Genomic DNA, 18,913 nt, shown 5'->3' on the forward strand with positions numbered 1-18,913 from the left:
ATCTATTTGACTTTAGCTAATTATCCATCCAGCAAACCCTATGCAGCTATGTAATATTGATATGAACTAAGTGTTGCTAGACAATACTTAATTCTACAAAATCTTTGTAATAGTGTAACATGTACAATCAACATTTTTATTTTACTTTTAATATCTCTCATTCCTGACATTTTAAATATAACTTATTCATTTAAGCTTTACATAAAGTCTGGATAGAGTCTATGTACAGCACTGTTCCCAGGTTGATGCGTCTTTTATAACTAATTTTTGTAACTGGGATGCCATAGTAACGCAGTGGTTATCGCAATGTTATGTAGCTCCAGGCATTGGAGTTCAGAGTTCTAACCTGGTGTCCTCTGTAAGAAAGTTTGTACGTTCTGCCTGTGTGTGTGTGGTGTTCTTTCAGGTGCTCCAGGTTACTCCCACAATACAAAGACGTACAGGTTAATTGGTCATTGTAAAGTGTCCTGTGATTAGGTTTAGGGTTAAATAGGTCAGTTGCTAGGCAACAAGGCTCAATAGGCCAGAGGGGCCAGTTCTGTGCTTTATCTCTAAATTAAATAAATAAAAATAAAATAATTTGGCCCTTAGGAAACTTTTCATGTGAGCCTAATTTTTCCTAATTACAAAGACAAAGAATTAAGGTGACAAAACAGTAAAAATTTAAAATAATGGTACTGAGATATTCAAAGGAATATCTTCAAAGGAATAATTGACCTTGGACAATCATGGTACACTCTGGATTAAGCAAAGGAATAGGATTAGTTACTAACAGAAGTAGTGTATACAAGTGATTTAAATTTAAAAAGTAGAAGCACAACTTGGTCGTTCAGTTTTTCTCTGACACATTTAACACTTGTTTTGTAAATTATGAGATGTTGTCATAGATATGCATTTGGAAACAAATGAATCAAAGCCAAAATTTGACAAGTGGTTACAGTATTTTCTTTATAAAATTTAAATAATTTTGAAACAAATGTTTGTCCTCGTTCAATAAAAAATAATGATATTCTCTCCATGGTATAATGATTAAAATGAATGCAACTACATTTTTTCCAGGTTCTGCAATTAAACACAGCCATTCCAAGTAAAATATATGGATTTTTTAACTTGACAGTGACAAAATTTTAAAAATCCAAGAACTTCATTATTTTAACACAATGTAAGACAGTGTAAAGGTTTAACTGACTGGAATTAAAAGTGGGTTGTAGTAAGAAAAATGGAAAAGGAGTCTCCATTTCAGTATTGGTAAGCCCTGTCTATTCAGTTCTAATTAAAAAGTCCTCGCGTAAGAATTGGTGCCGTTCTCCTGATTGGCTTGAGTAATGTTGTGATTAACCTGTCAGGACCAGAGTACAGGTCCAGATGAAGCCTCCATTACTTATAAATTCTATTCATCTTTAAGTTTGAGTTTACAGCATCACTGGCCTGAAGAAAATAGTGACAGCTGCCCCCTGCTGGTCCGCTTCCCTTTATTTTTAACATCAAGGAATTCTGTTATTATTTTCCGTCTTTTTCATTACCTTTTATTACCCAGCAGAGATGATGATTGCGGGCTAGGCAGCTATGCTCTGACACAGGGTCTTTTTCTGCTAAACCTCACTGTCATGTAAAATTCTAGCTGTTACAAAGAATGAGCGTTCCAATCCATTTTTGCCAGTCCTAATATGAAAACTGTCAGGGCCCAAATTAATGAGTTCCAAATTCCTTACATCACAGTAACTATTTAAGACTGGTCAATTAATTACATAAAAACCTTCTCGATTCATTGTGCATTTCCAGCCTAGACCCTACATATTCCATTACTTCATGACACAGTGTTTCAATGAGGCCTTTTGGCTTTTGTTATTGCACAAAAAGCACCACTTAAGGAAAGACCATCTGCTGCAGCAAATGGTAAATGTCAGTAAAGAATGTTGCCTTTTTCTATCATAACATACCTCAGATATTAACCTTTACAGGTCTTGAACAAATGAAATAGTGATAATTCTTTAGCTTAGAAAATGCTGGAGGTTCATTTTTCAAACGTTATTGATTTAATGACTACAATACTTATCATCACATACAAGCTATTTCATACATATTTTTTAAAGCCACAGAATTTTAGTTTTAAAACAGTTTCTGGATTCAGTCCTGATGAAAGGTCTCAGCCCGAAACGCCAACTATTTCCAAACCACACCACCAAGTCCAGGAACACTTCCTACCCTTCAACCATCAGGTTCCTGGTTAACTTCACTCAGCTCAACACTGAACTGATTCCACAGCCTATGATTACATTTTCAAGGACTCCTCAATTCATATTCCCAGTATTATTTCTTTACTTTTTTTTTGCATTTGCACAGTTTATCTTCTTTTGTACATTGGTTGTTTGTTAGTCATTTGCGCGTAGCTTTTCATTGATTCTATTGTGTTTTGTTCTACGGTAAATGGTAAATACCTGCAGGAAAACAGTTGCACAATGGTTGTGCAGTGCTTTACATTATGGGCAACTGGGGTTCAAATCCTGTTGCTGCCTGTAAGGAGTTTGTACATTCTCCCTGTGACCATGTGGATTTCCTCTGGGTGCTCTGGTTTCCTCCCACAGTCCAAAGACATACTGGTTGTTATTGCAAATTGTTCCGCAATTAGGCTAGGGTTAAATTGAGGGTTGCTGATTGATGTGGCTCGAAGGGCCTATTCAGTGGTTAAAATGGTTCAATTTAATATTTGAGAATGTATACAATATACAACCTAGAAATCTTACTCTTTCCAGGCATCCACAAAAAAAAGAAATCCCATAGAATGAATGAAAGAAGCATCAGAACACCAAAACCCCCCTCCCCCTCCTCTGTATCTCAATAAAATAATTTTTAATGAATCTCAGGGTAGTACATGGCGACATATACAGTATGTATTCTTTGAACTTATTCCCTTCCATAGTTGCTGCCTGACCTGCCGATTTCTCCAGCATTGTATGTATGTGTTGCTCTGGATTTCCAGCATCAGCAGAATCTCTTGTTCTGGACTTAAATATTTTCTTAATTGCTTCATCAGAATTTCATATGACACTTTTTCCCCCAGACTAATTCATATTCCAAAAATGAAAACGATTGCAGACAGCACTATATGTGTATGTGTCTCTTCAATACCTATATTATGGTATTGAGCTGCACACTGAAGATATTTACCAAACACCATCTTGCGTGAATTGGAATCTGACCTGTACAAAGCAGCTAAATGGAATTGTGTCTACTGAGAACGAGATCAAACCCTCCGATTTAAAACGGACCCGTTTTACTTGACACATCAGGTAGACACATTAGCACCTCTAACTTACACACTGAGAGGTTAGAGTGCAGAGAGACAGCCGCGCTGTCTAATCATGCTTCATTACATAGTTAGTCATGTTGGTCTGACAGCCACCTTTGTGTTTAACAGCTGGTAGGTGTGGTACAGTATTTGAGTGTACTGTGTCTTCTCCCCATACTTGAAAGTACACTTTGTGGAAACACAAAGACAAAACTAAAACCCAAGCTGTGTGAAGTTACCCTACAGGTTGTTTCGATATAGTCTAATGTAAATTGTACCGTTCATCCCCACCAGCTGGAGGAGTCTTGTGCCATTGGTCAAATAACAGTGATTGAGTGACAGCGTGCTAAGCCAATTAAAAGGCAAGCTTAGGCCAGGTGCGCAGTGTGGCGGTATTAAACAGCAGCCAATTCTCAGAGCAGCGGACCGGCTGCTTCATGGATTTGGATCTGCTTGGTACGCCAGGTGAAATTGGATAATTCCCTTCGTATCTCACAGAAATAGAGATTTGGTTTAAACCAGTTTTATCTGAGGACACGGTACTCCGCGAATTCAATAAAGAAAAATTAAAAACAACCAACCACAAGATGAGTGAAGAGTGTTTAAATTTTGAAACATTTCTTAAATGTGGCAAAAAAAAAAGCTGCCGCCGCCCTCAGAGGATCAATAAAGAGAAAAGTGCACTGTGAACAGCTGGTTGTTTTCATTACAGTGTTTCATTAGGGAGGCCGTGCCTCTAAGCCAGTTTACATGCCTACATCAATTTCAATAGGCTCATTTTCAACTGATTTAATTGGCCAATTTAAATTAGTTTAAGCACTCAAAATGCTGTAAATGTAAAGTTCGGGGGCACAAATTCGCACAGGCAGTTAGACATTGTGTATCCGGAAAGAAAGAGAGAGAGAGAGAATTTCTGGCGCTTGTCGTTCTCTCTGGCTCAGCTTCTAGTGGACGCATTTCCTTTGTGCTTGCTAACTTAATGGTTCCAAATTTATGAAGTACCGATATTCAGAATAACACTACATAGTGTCATTCTCAATGTAACAGCTCAAATTAAATCAGCTCATATCCCCTCATCGGTAAAACCGATTTTCCTGCCCTGATTTACACAAAGCCAAATCTTCTCCTTCTAATATACGTGGCTGTAATATGGACTGTGATTCATATGATAGAAGCTATAAAAATTGTAAAATCAATTATTAAAAACACGTATTAAGTGCTAATGCAATAACAATAATTTAAGAAAATCAATAATTGCTACGGTCATAACTTCGGAAGTAAAAGCTACCCTTGATATATTGCTTAAAAGGATACGAAAAATAAAAATTGAGAGTTTATATTGGAGATTTCCGATTCTCCTGCGGCAATAAATTGCGTGAACATTGGTGTAAACCTGCTTTATTCAGTGCAGAAGCCGATGTGTGATCAATGGTGTTACTTTGCAGGGATGCAAGCGCATCCACTCGCTGTCCACTCGCTGTGGGGAAATGGAACCTCGCCCAGCGCCTCCAACAGGACGGGGCAGAAACGTCTTCCTGCTGGGTTGTTTTCTAAGAATTTGCCATCATTTTCCAGTGTTGTTTACCAGAGATTTCTACAATATGAAATTCTTGAAAGCAAAGCGCATCAGTGTTCAGCACGCTTGCTCTATTCGCCCTGATTAATCTATTGTCACTCCAACCTACCGCGTTCTCCTATCGGGTTTGCGCTAATCCCTTTTTTAAAAATTAAAACACAAACGGGAGAAAGGTTTGAACTATTACGTACTTCAAAATTAATGCACTATAAATGGATCCCCTTTTTTTTCACCTAAGACGTACACATTGTAAATCCGCTGAGCAAGCGTTTTAAGAATGTCACATTCTGCGACCTAACGTGACATCTAGAAGGAAGATGTGTACAGCCAATGGAAAGCTCAAACACGGATTTGCCCACCGCAAAACAAAATAATTAATTAATCCAAGAAAATTAAATGGCTCATACGCTTATCATAAATATATAATAGGGCGGACTCTATGCAAAAATACTGTCAATATTTAAACTGCGTATTACAGGCTTTCCATATCTTGGTCTTGAAATAGAAATTGGTGTTGAGCAGTTTTGAATTACTTGAGATGAAGTCAGACACTCAACATTTCAGGAACAGTTCTCCTTCCCCTCCGCCATCAGGATTATGAATGGACCATGAACTCGCCTACACTACCTCACCATTTTTCTTTTTTTTTTGCTTTCTTTATGCTCTACCTATTTAATGTAATCGTGTGTGTCCGACTATAATTCACAGTTTTTATTATTATTTATTGCCACGCACTGCTGCCGCAAAACAACAAATTTCACGACATATGCCAGTGCTATTAAACCTGATTCTGATTCTGATTAAGCAAATGTGATTGGTTTAATTTCTTTCCATATTCTGCCCGCTGACTACACGCATAGACCGCGGCATCTGCTAAATTTCTGAGAGCTGAGAGCAATATACCAATTTTGCCGTCCTGTAAGTCCCTTATCACCAAGCAAGTGATGCGCAATATGTGAGAATCAAGGCAGAGAAAAGACCGTATCTTCAATTAAGCAATCATTTTAAGTATATTAGAGTTAAATTCGATTGTCAAAATCTGGGTTCAGGGCAGTCCTATGCAGGAGCAAATTAAGGTTAGACAAGTTTATTTGTTAATACATCAAAAGATAGATTGAGGAAACTATTACATCCATGTGATAAACCGTGCGGGTCAGATATTATCCATAGCTATGATTATGAAACCAGAATTTCCTTTATAGCCTATGACAGATACTGATTATGCATTGAGAGTTGGAGGAAATCGGTTTTAGGAAGCACGGGGGTATTAACATTATAAAACGAACACATCTTTTGCGGCTGACGGAGTCTCAACTTGCTTAACGCCGGGCCATTCAGAAAAATCTGCGGGACGGGCATGAGGTGCTGCTTGTGTCCGGGCTTTCCACTAATATAGTTGGAATCGACAGCACCTTTCAGCGGGGCGTGGAGCGTATTTTGGGCGGATGCGCCTTAAATGAACAATGCTCCCGTATATAAAACGGCGGCTGTTTATAGGTAATGAACGACCTTGAAGTCCCATTCTGTTTTTAATTTTCTTTTTGAATATTCTATGATTCGGGGAAACATGTTAATGCAACATTAAAAACGTTTCTTCAATTTCCAGAGCTGGAGACATAAAGAAATCCCCGAAAAATAAGTAATCGCATTGTAAAAAAACAGGACGCGATACTTACAATATATTACGTGATTCTAATTACTTCGTTTGGCTTTAAAAATGCCAGATTATTTACTTTATACGGCCTTTCTCTTTTAGCACTGGCCTAATTATTGGCTATGTCCGGTTAGAGACGCTTTAACAAAGAAGGCTGATTTGTGGTTTCAAAGACAATTGAATAGAGAGCAGTGTGTGTGTGTGTGTGTGTGTGTGTGTGTGTGTGTGTGTGTGTGTGTGTGTGTGTCTGTCTGTGTTTCCTTCTTTGAATTCCCAGATTTACCCAAATTACAATAAGAGATAATAAAGAATACCAGATAATATAGAAAACGGGGATTGCTGCTTCATCTCACAATCACTGATACAATTCTCAACAATAATAAAGGTTCAATTACGACTCATAGAAAGTGGTTCAATCCGTCTCTATAAAGAATAGGTTGATTATATTAACGCGGTACACTCTTCTTATGTATCTTTAGTTACTTTCTTATCTGTTCCCGTGGTCCTAATGATTGACTGAAAGTCACCAAAAAAAAGCAAAGAAATGTTCGAAACCACAGCCCCAATTTTGTTCTGTGCGGCTCTTTGCTTAAGTTCAATTCGTATAACCGTTGGAGCAAATAATAGCAAAATATTTAAATGTAATCATCCAGCATTTAACTATTGTCTTTTTTTAATGAAAAGGAAAATAGCTCGTGCTTTTACCTATACTAATATAAAGTCTATTGGTTTTACCTCAGCTGGTTAACTTTTGTTTCTTTGATGGATGAATTTATAGAAATACTGTTTTGGTTTTCCCTGTCACACACATATTTGTGTGTGCTTCCAAACTAGTTAGTAACCATTTCCTGGTTTAGTTTTGTAAAAAAAACAATAAAGCTAAGTGGAAGTTATAGGAGAGGAGGGTTGCTGTGTCTTGTGCCCCCTCCCTGCCCCCCACCGCCTGGGGCTTGTTGTGTCTGGCTGCACCAATGCTGACTACTGACTGTGGCTGGCTCGCACGCCGTTGCTATGGGTTACCGCTACCTGCCACTACGAGAAACTGGCAGAGAATTACCACCAGCATCGGAATAAACTGCGAGAGAAAGCATTGCTGCAACAACAACAACAACAAAAAAGTACAAAATTATATATATATGTGTTTGTGTGTGTGTGTGTGTGTGTATTTAAGATAGTCGGTCTAGGTGACAAAGCCGGGAAGGTCCAATCAATGGCAGAAGTGGCCGCGGCCCTGAGTGAGTTGAGAGAGAGCTGGGACTTTATAACACAGACAGGTACACTGCTCTGACGCTTTGTTTCGGGTATGTTTGTCGTAATACTATAATCATAATTACTAAATGTTATTTACATCTTATTCTCATCAGAGAATCCAAATCCTTAAGTGGTAAGATGTTGTGCTTCTGAAAGGCTGTTTCTGCTCGTCTTTCTAGCATTCATATTAGTTCAGCTGCAAAACACTTAGGGGTCAATTGCAGTTGTCAAAAACTACAATAATCGCTTCTAGTATTTTTATGGACGACAGCATGTTAAGAGTAAGCGCACTGTACCTTATTTAATTTTGAAATCATTACTTTAATTTATTTATGGTGCGGGGTGACCATGCAACAAACTTAATTCGAGTTCCTGCCCAACTGGAGTGCACTGGCTATTTGAATTTCTGGCTTTTTGACAAAAGGAAGGGTTTAAAATTCAAACATTTATTTATAGGCGTTTGCTGACGGTGTGACTACGGGAGACCACTCAAGATCGGCTTAGGGGGTAGGGGAAGAAGATAATTGTAGGAGAATTTCGTTGTAAAGCAAATTTCTCTGAGAATGATGTGTAATTCTTCGCAAAGTACAAAGGTCAAATTCAGTCGAACTATTGAGATATAATATTAATATGTTCCGAATCCCATTACTAATGTTCATATTCTACAATTGCGGAGGCGTTTTATTTACACATGTGGTCCTCTTTAAATTTCAGTCTCTAATGATTAGTCTCACTGATCCAGACTGAAGAAAATGACGCTGTGTTGAAAACCCTGCGTGCATAAAACACAGCAGTTTAAGTCAGATCATGTAGATATTCAAGATCTATGTATTTAACGTTGGATTGGAAATTAGGTTTGTAACTTTTTCGCATTCTGTCTTCTAATTTCAAACCAGCAATTACTTTAAATAGGTTTGGAATGTTAGTTAAATATGTGCGCAAGACAATTCAGTCTGTGCGTTGAGTCTGCCATTTCTTTCCTTATTATTCCAAATCCCTGCTGAAGTTACTAAAGTAAGCAAGAATAAAGGGCAGGATCTAGACGACGATAGGATGCCGTTGTGCATACTTCAATTACCATTAGAGTTAAGGGACAAATAAAGGAGTGAACTCTGGGGCTCACTTTCAGGGCGATCCCGAGAAAGAAACAATAAATAACCCCCATCAATATATAACCGACCATACGTCATCTCAGATTCCACCTGCACTTAACGTGATAAAATACACCAAAATGTCTAGGGATATCTTTTGTTAAAAAAAAGCAATCAAAATAGAGACTCCTTCCGGAAACTGAACACTCCTGCCCAAAAACTTTAAAATTACAAATTACAATTTACAAATATGTGGTTCCTTCCTTAATGTATTCTGGTATTATGAACTTCTGGGGGGGGGGGAGTAATTCATTACAGTGATATAGTTGAAGCTTTATTTACCCATGGACTCGCATTGTAAAATTGTAAAACTTCAAAACGATTGTCACCCTAACCCTAATGCGTTCATTGACCTTAGTTCAGTCCTGGCGTTTCAATGAACTGCCGTCCTAAATAACAAAGCTATCGGGGTTTTTTTGCACACTGCTCCATGGTTTGATATTTTTTTTCCAATACTGAGACTGTTGATAGTAATCAGAGTATCAAATATCCAAGGCAAGACAATTGGAACTGGATTTGTAAAATTCTATAAAGACGCTCATCATCAGTTGAAACTTTGGCCTGGTGTGTTTTTTTAAATGCACCACATTAATCTTTGGAAAAAAAATGATCAGCACAATTGCCAAAAATTAAATGGTCATGAATGCTACATGCTTTGACTACCTAGTGTACCAGCTCCTTTATTGTCACTCCTCCAACACATTAACAAATTGAGTTTGGCCTACTATACCATCCTTTTGCACTGTGCAAGAATTCCCCTCCAATAGATGCCAATTTTAAATATTATACAGAAATCACACCTGCTAAATCTTCTGTTTGAATTTAACTTTTTGTTTGCAAAGGTCTCAAGAAGCTTGACTAAGATACTAAATCTTATGTATACCTTTTCCACTAATCAAGTATTTCACAATCTGCCCAGTTTCTTAAGATACTATAATATATGGTGCTGAGGGAACTTCCTTCATCCAACTTGGGTCTAGCCTCATCACTGATTATCAAGGTGCTTTCTACTCATTTTGTTCTAATTGTTAACAATTTGTTTAACAAACAAGGATCTTCAGAGATTAAAAGATTACTGCATAAGATTATTTGAAAATAATTTGATTCTGTTCCATCACTAAGATCGTGACTGGTATCTACTTTGGCTTTGATCCTAATATAGCTCCATTCCCTTTGAAACTAATAATTTGGTTTTAAACACACTCAGAAGTTTCCAAGATTCCCAATCTGGTATTTTATTTTTCCCCTCATATCAGTCCTGAATAAATAATCCCTTATCTAGTTATTACACAATTTAAAATACACATAGCTTTTCAAACAGAGTTTATATTTTGCAGTCAGAAAAAATACTTGGGCTTTTGGCTTCAATTAAGTCAGTTTCCAGTGTCTAAACTCAATTGAGTGTAAGTCCATCTTTATCAGTCTGTGCTTAGTGGTGAAACCCTCATCCCAAGAATCCATCTGGTGAATGCTCACTGTACAGCCTCAGTGGCATATGTATCCATCCCTGGATAGAGAGACCAAAAATGCATTCAGCATTCCAGATGTTACCTCACTAAACCCCAGTACAGTTTATTCTAAAAACAGCAGGCCCCCAACTAGAGCTCATTCAGTGAAAGGAACCAGGGCCAAACACAAGAATTAGAAAAAGAACTGAATATTAGCGGACAGATTCCTATTGACGATGGCAAAGGCTTTGAACATTTAGCAATACACATAAATATAGAACATTTAAAAAATGCATGGAAGGGAGAAAAAAAATAATCTGTTGGAAGTGGACACAACTACCATTGTGCAAAGTAGAGAGTCAACATCGAAGAAAATGTAATTCACATAATCAGGACATGCGAATACAAGTTACGCTGAGACTGTAAATGGTAAAAATAAAACACATTTGAATCAAAGATTCAGATTGTTTTAAATCCACTATTTCAAATAAGTTTGGATTAGGAGGAGGAAAATTGTCACAAATGGAAAGGAAACAAGCCAAAATATTAGGGGGAAGAGATAGTTTCTAGTTTTAATTCCCCAAAAGCAATAAACCTATTTAAAATTGCTCTGGTTCTAGATTTCAAACCATTTTTCATATTCACTGATACAATTCTGGTAATAAACCAACAGAATTAGACACTATCTTAAAATGTCATTACTTTTATTCCCTTAAATTAATAAGCATTTTTGTTGTATTTAAGAGTGGCAATTTGGTGCATTTGTATCAATGCACCTGAAAGCTTGCTTAAATCACACAAGTGTTTAAAGGCGCCTGTTTAATGTCCTTATGCCTAAGAAAAGCAGTTTAATTTTAAGAGCATCCATGAAGGCTACAAATGAGCCCTATTAGCTGAAATTCAACACAGTGATTATGTTGCCCAATTTCCTGCACAGTGTCTTTTAAATAATGAAGTGTGATTGAATTCCTTGATCTCCTGTGCTGCTCTGGGGGGCGACTTGTCCAGGTTAAACCATTTCAGCTTAGTGGAAATAGCGCCCATAATGGAGGGAAAAAAACACTTTGTCAATCTCAAAAGGTTCAAAGTTAATTATCAAAGTACATATATGTAACTATATTCTGCCCTGAGATTTATTTTCTTGTGGGTATTCACAGTAAATACCAACACACACGGTAGAAACAATGAAAGCTGCACACAAGTTGGAAAACAGCCAGAGTGCAAATGACAACAAACTGTGCAAATACAAAAAGGAGAAAAAAAAGCAATAAATATAAAGAACATGAGTTGTAAAGTCCTTGAAAGTGAGTCCACAGGTTGTGGGAACAGTTGTGTTGGGGCAAGTGTTTGAGAAGATGGACTTCAAGAAACATCTTAAAGGGGAAAGGAGATGGGGAGATGTAGGAGTGGAATTCCAAAGTCCCAGGGTTTCGGTAAATAATGACAAAGTGATGGAGTAACTAAATTTGGCAGTACTTGGGAAATTAGAATTGGAACTTAGACATATCAGAGGTGTAGCGCTAGAGATGTTTGCATTTAGGGTAAATTGGAATGGAGAAATTTGAAAATGAATACAAGGGTTTTAACACCAGAGGATTATTCATCTGGGAGCCAGAGCTGGTTATCAAATAGAAAGATTTTGTATCTGTCAGGATATGGCTGGCAGAATTATTGTGATTACATGTGGGCTGAAATAATTGAATAAAGGGGTAGTGAAGGCATGGATGAGAATCATTGCAGCAGCTGAACTCCAACAGTTGGTTGAAAACTCATTTTTGCTTCTGTTTGTATTGCATATTCTTGATATTCTTTGCAGTAGTTGTTTAATTCAAATTTGGTAGTGGATGTGACCAAATCCATCACAGGTAAAATTCTCCCTACCATTCAGGTCATGCTCTCTTCTTCCTGCTGCCATCAGGAAAGTGGCACAGAAGCCTCAGAACTCACACCACCAGGTTCAGGAACAGTTATTACTCCTCAACCTTCAGGCTCTTGAAACAAAAACAATTTCCACTTGCCCCATCATTGAGATGTTCCCACCACCTATGGACTTTCAGGGACTCTTCATCTCATGTTTTTGCTATCTATTTTTATTACTTTTTTTGTATTTGCATTTTGTTGTCTTTTGCACACTGGTAGAGGGGTCTTTCATTGATTCTATTATGGTTATTATTCTATTATGGATCTATTGAGCATGCCCACAGGAAAATAAATATCAGGGATGCAAAATTGCTGGAGGATCTCAGCAGGTTAAGAATTTTCGTGAGATGAGCTTTTAAGTACAAGATGTACAAAACACCAAATTTCTCCATCGCGGTGTGTGCAAAATAAAGAACAGAAAACAATCTAAACTTTCTATCTATCACAAGTAACATTTCAGATTGAAACCTGCTCCTGGAAGGAAGTTACATCTACCCTTCATTTTTGCATGTATTGATATGTTTCAGACTTCAGAGTAAATTTATTATCCTAGTACATATATTTCATGATATTCTACCCCAAGGCTCATTTTCTTGCAGGCATTCTTTAAGAAATACAATAGAACCAATGAAAAGCTCCACACAAAGACTGAAAAACAACCAGTGTGCAAACTGAGCAAATACAAAAAAAACAAATAATACTGAGAACATGAGTTGTGGAGTCCTTGAAAGTGAGTCTATAGGTTGTGCAATCAGTTCAGTTTATCCACATTGGTTCACGAGCCTGATGGTTGAAGGGTAATAACTGTTCTCAATAAAGTGTATTGTCTGATATCATTAAATGTATTATCAGGAACTGTTCCTGATAGAGTGTTTATTTTATGAAGTGCACTGTCAATTCTGAATGACTTTACACTTATTGAGAGAAGGAAAAATGTGAATCTGCCTCCATTTCAACATAGACTTCTTATTTGTCTCTATTCCGATTTTATTTGAAGGTTGCAGATCATTTCTGCAAAACTGTGATGGCTTATAATGAGACAGACAAACTGCATAACAACACAGTCGCATAGCGGTTAGCGTGATGCTGTTACAGCTCAGGGCATTCCAGAGTTCAGAGTTTTAATTCCAGTGTCCGTACGTCCGCCCTGTGGAATGTGTGGGTTGCCTCTGGGTGCTCCGGTTTTCTCACACAGTACCAAGACAGACCGGGTAGGTTAATTGGTCATTGTAAATTAGGTTAGGGTTAAGTCGAGGTTGTCAGGGATTGCTGAGGAAGTGCAGCTCAAAGGACCGGAAGGGACTGCTCCACACTGTATCACTAGATAAAAACATTTAGATTTCATTTTAAACCCAATTAAGTTGTCAAACAAAGTATGGTGCCAGTGTCCTTTAATTAGTCTAGACAATCCAGGAAGACTCTCAAAACCACCTAGTACCATATGGCCAAGAAGAACAGACTTCTGTTGACAAATTAAGTGTTAATGGTCTACTACAGTGCTAATTGAGTAGAATAAGTTCAGTGTGCATAACCCACATGAAGTTACACATTTGTTTTCTCCAGCTATTAAACATGAACATTTGTGAACAAGCTATGATTTTCCGCATATTTTGTCCCACAATTCCACCAGTTCACTCTCAAGAAATTAAACTGTAATTGCTGTAGTACGGCGTAATTATAACTCAGGGCAAAGTTCAGAGTTCAATTCCCACTGCAGCCTGTAAGGAACTTGTACATTCTCCCCGTGACTGCGTGTTTCCTCAGGGTGATCCGGTTTCCTCGCACATTCCAAAGACATACCCGTTGGTAGGTTACTTGGTCACCGTAACTTGTCCTGTGATTATGCTGGGATTAAATTGGGAGATTCCTGGTTGGCGCAGCTCGGAGGGCTGGAAGGGCCTACTCCACACTGTATCAATAAATAAATAGAATTCCTGCAATTCACTTTACTCACACCATCAAAAATTATCACTGAGCAATCCCGCAGTATTTGTGAATCAGAGTTCATCACCAATAATGTGCATTTGATTAATTTATTATAAAGTGTAGTATTGCACAGTTCCATAAACATTGATATTAAAGGACAACACTTTTGTTCTAAACGAAGTGCAGCATTCCAGACATCTAGTACAGTTCCGGCACTTATTCATTCTCCCACTTACTGCAAAACTAACCCTGTTGGAACAGTCAGTTCTCACACCGCAGCAGGCTACATAATAATTAACAACTATATATTCAAAAAGTACCAAATCCCAATACCAAAGAGTCTAATAATGATATAATTATACACTTTAATAAGGTGTTCCCCTTAGTAATGAGAGACCTCAATTTCAGTTTATTAAAAAATGAAAAACTGTAAATACTGAACAGGTCAGGATACATATGAAGAGCATTTCAGAGCCAGTTTACTGCAATATGGAGGATTCAAAATCGCAATATAAACTGGGTAGTAACAGGTTTCCCCTCGAACATGTCAATTTCCTTCAGGATGCGAAAGAAAACCAAAGTACCCCATCCCCTGGGCAATTAAAGAATTGGGAAGCTATGGCTTCATAAATGAAAATTCATAAACCACAAGTTAGCTTTAAGATACACAATCAAAAGACAGGAAAAAATAAAATGTAGTATAACATTTTGGGCACAACATAACCTAAAATAAGAAATTACTGGTTTTTTTATTAAAACTAATTTGTGATACAACTTTCTCCACTCGGTAAAGATAAACTCCCTGCTGTGACAAGGTTCCATAAGTGGTGCTCACTCAGTTGTTATCTCAGCCAAGTGCCCATTTTCACATGAAGCATGGAAACCAGTTATTTATTTTGTTGGTTTTTGTCTGATGGGTAATTAGAACAGTGCAAACACACATGCACTTCAAGCAAGATAGTAATAAGCAGCAAGGCCAATATTCCTTTACCTAGAGATGCTACCATCCTAGTCAGGAGAAAAACTGAATTATGATGTGACCGTAGGGTAGGGGTTCCCAACCTTTTTTTATACTATGGACCCCTATATTAACCAAGGGGTCTGTGGACCCCAGGTTAGGAGCCCCTGCCTAGGATACTTAGCAACTCGATGGCCAAAACAAATTTTGCAAGAAGCAAAGGAATGCTTTCAGAACAGAGCCAAACCAGGTAATCCCAGCTAAAGTTCCTCATAAACAGTTAAATACAACATTGCTCTGATCACTAAATCAAACGGTCAATTTTCCACCTTGTCAAGTACAATGCCAATTTAATCTTCAGGATAAAATTCAACAGAAGTGCAGTAAACCAACAGTGCCCTAATTAATGCTGTAACACTAAACGATTTTTTAAAAAAAAGCTTGGATTTCAAAAAATATATAAATTGCTTCAATGGAGCAGAAAAGCAACACCAGGAAGAATGCTACATTTATTTCTCCTCCACAGTGAGTTTTGCTATCTTAATCATATACAGCACAAAATCATGGACTGAAAGCAATAGTTTGCATAGCAAATAAGTTATTAAATCAAGACACTGAATGATTAATTTCCATAAATTAATCCGTGAGTGATTTATGATTGACTGAATGGCATTGCCCATGTGCAACAACAATATTTTCCTCCAACAGCCCTTGTATTAAAAACCAACCATAGGAACTTTGGGATTGCCATTAATAGAATGTGGAATACAAACTCACACATGGTGCAGTTAACTAACTCATGTTTGAGCTCTGTTCAGAAAAAAATAGGGTATGAAGATATCATGTGTGTATATATGTATACACACACGCACGCGTACATATGAAAATATTTTCTGTATTTTAGGATTTCAGTTATACTCAGATTTCTCTCTAATTCATTACAGTCATTTATTTTTGGTGCTTTCTACAACTAAACCTGTCCTGCAAAATAAAAAGACGACCAAATTTCCTAAGGCTTTTCTTCCCTCTTCATTTCAGAACTGCAATTTTAAAAAGTACAATTGGCTCAGACTTCACTATCTGCACACAGAAAAAAACCCAGTGCATCAGGCTACAAGCTTCCACAAATTTCTTTTGCAAATGAGGTCTATTTGGATGATTTAGATTTGGAGAACAACAGTCTAGACTGCAGATTTGGAACACATGCCCCAAACAGAAAATGAGCCACACAAAAAAAAACAGATCCTTGCAATTTTCATCTTTTACGACTTCACATTGTTGTCACTACTGCCAGTTCCAAGCCCCGAGGATGAAGTGCTGATGAAAATAAAATAATAAAGAGGAAATTGGTCTCTACAACACAGTTAAAGCCTGAGTAACAGAGGAGAACCTTAATTATCTCCAGTCTCAGAGAGACAGGAAATTTGGTCTTTTAATTAGGTGTTTGCAGTAGAGTCTGATATTTTTTGCTAGATAATTTAAAAGGAAATAACCCAAGTCTAACAAAATGAAATTCAGATAATCAGAATACAGATAATTGAATTTTCACTGCATTCATTAACTGTGTGTAGGTGTGAGCAGCTTTCTATGACGAGCTGCCACAGCTCTATAACAATGAGGTCAATTAACAATGCTTCTGTTGAAAAATGCAGTTGGATTAAAAACCTTTCAACTTAAATCTAAATAGACATTTGCTCTCTATGCTTCTTCGGCAGGGAACCTTCGGCTGGATGACGCGTGCTTATGAACGGCATCGGTAACCGTGTAGTCAGTCTGGCCTGAGACACAGGCCTCAATCTCCGTGGTGCTGAGCTGCGTCTGCAAGAAGAGATGCAATCTACTGTCCGAAAGGAGGATGTTGCTCTGTAACACTCTGTTTAAAAACAAGAAAGGATCATGTCAAATGCTTTCTTTAAATATACTAAATGGACAACAGATAAACTACTATGTGAAAAAACATACAATGGGGAGGGGAAACAGAAACTGATAATATATTTAAGTAGGTAGGGGTGGATTTAAAAAGAAGCTATACAGTAGCGTATTTAAACAGCGTTTCCTCACAGTTCATCAGTTAAAGCAGCAAGTGACTGAAACAGGAAGACACTGAGGAGCCCTGTACTCAAGAAATGAGTAATTGAGACAACACCACAGGAGAGAGTCCATGCCAATAAACCTCACAGTCACTGGTTCATTTACAACGTCAGATGTCTGTGTGTTACTGAATTCTGGAAGGAGATGTTGCAGAGAAAAGGGGCAGCTTTAGCTCACCAACATTTTAAAAACAAACAAGGGAAGAAACTAAGGATTTAAGAAGAGGTTGGCTGTTCTCACTCAGCAAGGAGCATTTCTAAGCACAAAGTAAATTTATTATCAAAGTGTGTATACGTCACCATATACTACCCTGAAATTTATTTTCTTGCACACATTCACAGTAGAACAAATAAATATAATAGAATAATGATACATTACAAAGACTGGTAAGCAACCGATGTGTAAAAGACAAGCTGTGCAAATAAGTACGTAAATAATATTGAGAACATGAAGTGTAGGCTCTGAAAGTGAGTCCATAGGCTGTGGAATCAGTTCAGAGGTGAGGTGAGTAAAGTTATCCACTCCGGTTCAGGAGCCTGATGGTTGTAGGGCAATAACTGTTCCTGAACCTGGTTGTGTGGGACCTGACGTGCCTCTCCCAATGGGAACAGCAAGAAGAAAGTGCAGCCTGAATGGTGCAAGTCTGCGGTGATGATGATGATACAGCCCAGTCCATCACAGGTAAAGCCCTCTCTACCATTGAGCACATTTACAAAGAACCTGTCGCAAGAAAGCAGCATCCATCATCATGGAGCCCCATCATTCAGGCCATGCTCTCTCCTTACTGCTGCTATCAGGAGGGAGGTACCAGAGCCTCAGGACCCATGCCACCAGGTTCTGGAATAGTTATTACCCTTCAACCACTGGGCTCCTGAACCAGAGGGGACAAGTTCACTCACCCCAACATTGAACTATTCCCACAAACTATGGACTCACTTTCAAGAACTCTTCTTCACACTTTCTTGATATTCATTGCTTAATTATTATTACTTTGTTTTGCTTCCTTTCGTATTTGCACAGTTTGTCGTCTTTTGCACATCGGTTGTTTGTCCAACTTGTGTGCAGTTTGGATTTCTTGGTATTTACTGTCAATGCCTGCAAGGAAATTAGTCCTACAGTTGCATATTGTGACAGATGTATACTTTAACAATAAATTTACTTAAAACTTTTGATGAAACTACTTTTCCAAAAAAATGAGTGCACAAATTATTTAATTCCTTGCAGAATAGATTACCATTTCCCAAAATCCTTCACCAATTTACAATCAAATACAAACAGACTAGATGGACCAAAAGGCCTGTTTTTGTGCTGTAGTGTTTCATGACAAAGTAATAGCAATCATTTCCTCTACTCTGTTTTTTAATTCCCACCCCTAACCCTTTCTACTCAAGGGGAGGTCAATAGGGTCGTGATTAGCTAGGGTGTCAAAGATCACAGGTTGAAGGCAAGAGAATGGGGCTGAGAGGGAAAATAAATCAGCCATGATAAAATGGTACAGCAGTCTCGATGGGCTGAATGGACTAGTTCTACTCTTACATATGGTTTCTCTCCTCTCCCCCCTTTTCAAAATAAGGGTTGCATTTCTAAACGCAATGGAATACATCTTCTCAGAACAAATGAGAATTTAGCCCAAACTATAGGAACATCAT

The 18,913-nt window shown here is 37.8% G+C and overlaps 1 protein-coding gene across 6 annotated transcripts in view; it reads right to left on the reverse strand.

The window, feature by feature from the left end:
- Nucleotides 1-14,308: 14,308 nt before the first annotated feature.
- snx10b (sorting nexin 10b) overlaps nucleotides 14,309-18,913 on the reverse strand; it is a 50,354-nt gene continuing 45,749 nt past the window's right edge. For 5 of the 6 annotated variants that reach the window (XM_059945084.1, XM_059945087.1, XM_059945085.1 and 2 more), the window contains one exon: nucleotides 14,309-17,046. In XM_059945084.1, the coding sequence (XP_059801067.1) occupies nucleotides 16,872-17,046 (175 nt within the window). In that variant the 3' untranslated portion in view covers nucleotides 14,309-16,871. The remainder of the gene's footprint in view (nucleotides 17,047-18,913) is intronic. The other variant, XM_059945088.1, reaches the window with a different exon arrangement.

This window comes from Hypanus sabinus, chromosome 20, assembly GCF_030144855.1.
Source record: "Hypanus sabinus isolate sHypSab1 chromosome 20, sHypSab1.hap1, whole genome shotgun sequence".
Lineage (NCBI taxonomy): Eukaryota > Metazoa > Chordata > Chondrichthyes > Myliobatiformes > Dasyatidae > Hypanus > Hypanus sabinus.